Source organism: Euphorbia lathyris, chromosome 2 (genome assembly GCF_963576675.1).
Source record: "Euphorbia lathyris chromosome 2, ddEupLath1.1, whole genome shotgun sequence".
NCBI classification, from domain to species: domain Eukaryota; kingdom Viridiplantae; phylum Streptophyta; class Magnoliopsida; order Malpighiales; family Euphorbiaceae; genus Euphorbia; species Euphorbia lathyris.
In genome coordinates this window covers 132581836-132588688 of record NC_088911.1, presented here as the reverse complement: position 1 = coordinate 132588688, position 6853 = coordinate 132581836, and the positions used below count along the sequence as shown (strand labels likewise).

The window sequence follows — 6853 nt, the reverse complement described above, 5'->3', positions numbered from 1 at the left end:
ATTCAAAACCGTCCCATTACCGTCGATAAACCGTCACAAAACCGTCGCAAAACCGCCACAACCTAACCGTTCTACAGAAACTTACACCGACGCCTCTCAAAAACCGTCGCTAGTGTAGCAACGTCTGTTGTAGTAGCGGTTCAGCGACGGTTTTGAAAACCGTCGCTAAAGTTTATAGCGACAGAAAAAACGTTTAGAGAACATAAATTCTGTCGGTAAAGGCTCTGTTTTTTTTGTAGTGGTTTAACGTATATAAATTTGATCCTACGGATTCCTGCAACATTAAATAAAGAGACTCTGCTGCGGTAGAGTCCCTTTTAATTTTTGTTGCTATTACGGTGTTCTATGCACCGTAATGGTAATTTTTTTTAACTAGAATATAAAAACAGTTCCTTGGTTCAAAATATTTTTCAACTAGTACCTTTTAAATAATTATTTTAAAAAAAACCCCAAATTGAGGTTTAGTCCCTCACTAACTTGATTTTTAGAGTAGAGACAACACAACATATAGGTAGCTCCACTACTTTAGAGGTACTTAATTTTTAGAGTAGAGGCAACACAACATATAGGGTAGCTTGCTCCACTACTTTAGAGGTACTTTAGATATAGATTTTACTTTCCATTTTATTTTTACAAATTTAAATTTAATAAATATAAAATTTAATTAATTTTTTATTAAATAAAAAAAACCAAATAAAGAATAAAGTTTTGAGACAATTTGCAAAGGAGGAAGTAGTTAACATGTACAAATTTAACTATATGATTACATATTTACCGCTCACATATCACATACAAAATCGTAATTAATCTTAACGTTTACCAGACATACACTTTCATCCACAATTTAAATTTAGAATTTTAACAATTGAAAGTTTTTTTTATTTTTGTAATTTCTGATATAATTAAATATGAACCTTAAAAACTATGTCACACCCGACCCTAAACGACCTCAATCGGCATCGGGTGTGAAATAGAAAGATCACAGTCAATACTTAGAAGTCTCAAAATTATCCAAATATCATAAATTTCAAACTTTTCAAGTATTCCTCTTAAATATATATTCTGAATAAATCAATATCCTTACTACATTAGTCATTCAAGAACCTCAACATATTTACCAATTCCATTACATTACAATTGAAATACTAAGGTTCGAATAATAATGCTAATAATAAATTTAAAAATTATAATATATATTACTATCAAGGTATAAATTCTAGAAATTTAGACACGGACGTGACAAACCATATTTTCAAACGTGACAAACCATAAAAAGCATAATTTCATGCACAAATAAAAGACCAATATTATTACAATTTATTAAAATGTAGCATTCATCAAAGATCATAACATAATTAATCCACATGATATAGTCTTACTAGGAAAGAAAGTAGGAGGAAACTAGAATTTGTGAAAGAAATCAGAAATGTGATTAGTAATCTCAACAGGCTTCTCTTGGGTGATAAAATGTGCAGCTCCTTCCATTATAACTACTTCTTGTAAAAAAGGTACATCTCTCTTGAACCCACCTTTCTCAATATAGTCTTTGTTATTCAATGAATTATAGGTAAGATCTTGATCCCCAACTATGTATTTCACTGGTACTTTCACTTTAGCTCCTGTCCATGCTGCTGTCAATTCCCAGTTTCTGCATTTTCATTCACACATCAATACAATTTTCAAGCTCATATGCAAAAACCACAAGATTCCAATAACTAACTAGACCAGTCACCGTTAAATCTAGAATTCGAATAAGGTGATTGACCAAATTCATTTAATCAGTGAGGGACAAAGCGAAAACGGGACGGGACTGGGTCCCGGCCGCCAGAATTATTTCTACTGTGGATGGTTCTAGTTCTATGTCTATGAAAGATTGGAGTTAGTGTCAAAATAGCGTGAAAAAGAAAATTATATATACAGGTGCAAAATTGGCTTCCAGCTTAACAGCTTTGACTTGTATTCGCCACTGAATATATTCTATAGTGCTTATTTTGTTATCTACTTATATTTAATTTTTAAAGAAAACTAAAAAAAAATAAACTTTGTGGTTTTACCTATTTACAAAAACAGTCATATTGGTTTAAAAGTTTGTGTTTGGTGCAATTTACAAATTCAGTTATTCCGTAAAAACTTATGTTGGGACTATTTATCTCAAAATGAAGCGGTTTGAAGCAATTAAAAGTGACTGATTTTGCAAATTAAAAAAAAAATTGCAAATTAATGAAACCATAAATATTGTTTAGTTGAAAAATTGATTCATACATCCTTTAATTGCAAATTTCATGTTTGCAAAACTTTTAACTATAGTTAATGTTTTTGCAAATCCATCAAACCATTGTATGAAATTATATTTAACTCTACAACTTTTAACCTAAGAAAAACGGATAACAATAGAAGAAAATCTTGAAACAGAATTATTTAAGGCTTAATATATTAGAAATCTTGTATTTATCTAAATTAATCGATTGGACCCTTAATCTTTGGAGATATCTAATTTGTTCCTTAAACTTGTTTAAAATATCTCATCAGTCTGTCAAGTCCACGTGGTAGCACAAGAAGAGATTTGGACAAATTAAAACTTTAATAAGCAAGTTCAAAGAGCTAATAGATCCAAGAAATAAAGATAGAGTGTTGAATTAGTATCCCAAATTGACCCAACCTGTTAGGCCGTCCTAAATCTAATTTTATATATATATATATATATATATATAACATTTGAACAAGTTCAATTTAGCAAGAAAAAAAACTTTTTTTTTTTTTTTCACGCAAGCAAGTGTAAAATTCCCCCCTACGGACCAGTTCTATATTCACCACCGTCTATAAGCTATAATGCACGGAAACTCTTCATGACAAGCGTTTCCCCGTTTCCGACATATGTGGGAAACGGAAACTCTCGGAAACTGATACGAAACGTTTCCGGGCACGTTTCGGTAATTACCAAAAATATGAAACGCGTCTCTCAGTTTTTAAACGGTTTTCCCTACCTATTTTGATTAAAATTCTGGAAATTCAAACTTTCTATTTTGCGGTTCCTCTTTAATCTAAGACTAGGAAAATTGAAACTTTGTATTTGAGAGATAATTACTTATTTGTATCCTTCAATTTAAAGAGCTTATCTATATTTCTTTCTCCTATAATCCTTGTCTCTTGAATCTTGATTGAGCTTGGACTTTCTTCATCTTGTTCTTCAATTTGGTTTTTATTTAATGTATTGTTATATTTTTAATATTTATAAATATGCCCCTATATTTTTAATATTTACACGTTTCCCAGTATCGTTTCCGTTTCAGTTTCCGTGCAACATAGTCTATAAGTCACTTTAAACAAGTTTAGAAGACAAATAAAACACTATAAACAAGTTCACGGACTAATGAAGCATCTCCAAAATTCAGCAAGTATCTGAACTTGTTTATAATTCTATTAGCCTTTTAAGTTTGTTTAAAGTGACCTGTAGACAGCAGCGAATACAGCTTTAGTCGGTTGAGGGGCCGATTTTAATAATATGGACAAGTATTTCAGACTCTAATGTATTAAACCATCAGCTAACCTAAAAAGACTTAGAAAACTTGATACCAGGTAGATATATAGATAGATAGAAAGAAAGAGTTGTTTGAGGAAAAACAAGACATACAGGTCCAAGTTACGGTAATAATTCAGTCCACCGGTGAAGCCTTTCTTCTCAAATTTGTTGGTGTAATACTGAACATCTTCCTCCGACAACCAATCCGGCAACACAAGTGGATTGTCCGGTGACCGGCTAAAGACTTTTCCTTTAGGAAAGAAAAGAGGACCTGGATGTCTGTAAGTCAAGAATTCCTTCATTACTCTTTCAGTACCAAGCTCTGCAAATTCAGCTTCAATCTCTCCAGGATTCTGGGCACAACAACATCCAATTAAACCCCAATTAACAATTCAATTGGTCCCCCAAATGAATAAATAAATATTGCTTCAAATAAAAAAAACGCAATCCTCTAACTGTGGAAACAGGAAATTTAGGATTATTTATTTAAATAATCAGCTACAACAGTCACCATGCAAAAATCTAAAAGTTTAAAGAAGAAAGTACAAAATTAACATATAATTATTGAGGAGAACATATTTAAATTCTAGGTATAAAACCTTGTTAATGGCATAGCAATTTCAGAATCTAACATCTACCAGTGATTTAATTCAGTGCGTTCTGCTTTGGTAAAAGGAGTGTTGACTAATCGAACACCTAAAACTCTCCATTTTGAAGTGAAAAGACAAACATGAATATAAAAAGAAGCAACCAAACATCCCTTCACTGTCCACGCCACTTAAACTCCACTAACATCTACCAATGACAGTCCAGAATAAGTTAGGAGGTGTTTGGGATGCTATCAGGTGATCAATTGGTGTTTAAATTAATATTTTGTTTATACTTTTGCACAAAACATTAAACTGTTTCCATAGAATTTTTAGGTATTTTCCGGTAATTAATGGGTGCTTAAACCTCTTTTTAGTCCTTTTAGATCTGTCCCATATCCATGGGTATCCAAAGTCAGTACTAACATTATTTATGTTCTCCCCAATAATGATACAGCTAAATTGATAGCCCATGTGAAAAAAAAAAAAAACAAAAATACAGCAAGAAATTAATTTATTATTAACGAATTTTACAGTTTTATACATGGTGCGGATTTTAACAAAAGTGTAAAATCTTAAGTTACAGTGCAATTCAAGATTAATTAACAAAAAAAATGAATTTTAAGTCAGTGAATGAAGATGTGCAATTTCAAATTTAATTGGTTAAACCGCCAAAATTGGTAGATGATCATATGTAAAATTACAAATAAAGAAAAAAACTCATTTTCTTAAAATTACAATTGTTCTGTATAATCAGTAGCGGATCTAGAGATACGGGACCAGTCAGCCTCCCTTCCTGTCTTTTTCTATGGTTTCGCCACTATTAATAAAATGACAAAAGACATTTCCTTTACGACATAAAATTACAATAAGAAAACCTATTTTTGTTGAAATTACAATTATTTTGTACCAACAATGGCTGATCTAGATCTAGAGGGGGCAGGGGCAGTCAGCATGCCCTTGCTGCCTTGCTGTCCTGCCCCGTGGTTTCGATATTGTTAAAAGAGCATTCGCTTAAATTGATCTATTAATCCTTTAAATTTATTTGATTAAAGTAACATATTAGTTTTGAATTTATTTAAATTATTAATCTATTAATCTTTTTAAATTTACTTACAGTAATCTAATTTCTCCTAAACTTATTAAAATAAATATTGATTCCAAAATATATTTTTTTTTCAAAAAAAAAAAAAAGGTAAGAATCTCGATTTCAACTAAATTATGTTATCCCTTAAAATAATGCGCTAAAGCAGTACCATGCAAAAATTCAAGCAAAAACCCATTAAAATATCACCTGAATTCTGCACATATAATAATCCTCGCCGTAGACGGCTTTCAACGTCGGAACAATCTTCATCTTGGGATTTCTCGGCGGAAAAGTCACACTAAGATTGACCAAAGCTTTGACTCTATCAGGCCTAAACAAACACAACATCCAAGCCATATAAGCCCCCCAATCATGCCCTACCACAAACACCTTCTCCTGATCCGGCGCCACCGCATCCATAATTCCAACCAGATCTCCGACGATATGGAGACAACTATAACTGCGCAGATCTTCCGGCGCATCAGTATCCCCATACCCTCTCATATCCGGCGCAACCGCCCTGTATCCCTGCGCCGCAAGAGCCACAATCTGGTGCCGCCATGAATACCAAAGCTCCGGGAATCCATGGACGAACAGAATCACCGGTCCATTCGCCGGTCCAGATTCAGCGATGTGGATGTTGATTCCGTTAATTTTGAGATTCCGGTGCTCAATTGAGTCCATTAGGTGTTGATTGGTGAAAAGTGTTTTGGTTGTTGGGGTTATGGAATTGGGTATTTGTAGAGCAGAGAAATGGAGAGTATGTGTTTGTTTCGTGGGAAAATACAGCGCAGAAAACAGATAAGGAGGCGATAATAATAAATAGTAATAATAGGGAACAAGAAATTATGGATTTTGTTTCCATTTCTGTGTCATTATCAATTAGTAGTTCGCAGAACGGAAATTGCATTTATGATTTTTAAATAACGGCAGATTTATAGCGTATGAATATGAAATTATTTAAGATATTTAATGAATTAATTACGAATTAATTAACGGTTCGTGGCTATACAAATAGGATTTTAAAAAAATGATTTTTCAAATAGGATTTCCTGTAAAAAGTTACATTCCAGCCCTAAAATATTTAGGGTTAATTTCATATAAGTGTCCTGTGGTTTCACTTTATTGCAGATAAGTTCTTGTGCTTTGTTTTTGAACAAATAAAGGATTGTACTTTTTTTCGTTTGCAGAATTGAGGAAGAGACACAAACGGAGCCAGAATCGATGACGTGTCCAAGGGCAATTTTGCCATTTTAAAAAATCGGTATATAAATTTGAAAGGTTAATATATACCAATTTTTTAAAATGGCAAAACTGCCCTTGGACACATCATCGATTCTGACTCCGTTTATGTCTCTTCCTCAATTCTGCAAATAGAGAAAAGTACAATCTTTTATTCGCTAAAAAACAAAGCACAAGAACCTATCTGCAAAAAAAAAAAAGTGAAACCACAAGGCACTTATATGAAATTAACCCAAATATTTATAAATGAATATTATCAGTGTCGGTCATGATGATTTACGGGCTCTAAGCGTAATAATAAATAAAAGCATCTCTAATGCAATGTGTTTGGAGGTGCTCGATGATATGGAGGGTGTTTGAAAGAGTGTCTTCCATTGGAGTAACAACGTCGCTTAAATGATTATACAATTGCAATGT

General features: G+C 32.6%; 1 protein-coding gene across 1 annotated transcript; it reads right to left on the bottom strand.

Moving 5' to 3' along the window:
* Positions 1-1281: 1281 nt before the first annotated feature.
* On the bottom strand, positions 1282-6080 carry LOC136219984 (uncharacterized). Its single transcript, XM_066007614.1, has 3 exons — positions 5402-6080; positions 3632-3873; positions 1282-1648 (listed from the first exon to the last, which is right to left on the bottom strand). Exons 1-3 carry the CDS (start codon positions 5876-5878, stop codon positions 1402-1404), a joined length of 966 nt encoding a protein of 321 aa, XP_065863686.1. The 5' UTR covers positions 5879-6080; the 3' UTR covers positions 1282-1401.
* Positions 6081-6853: the final 773 nt, after the last annotated feature.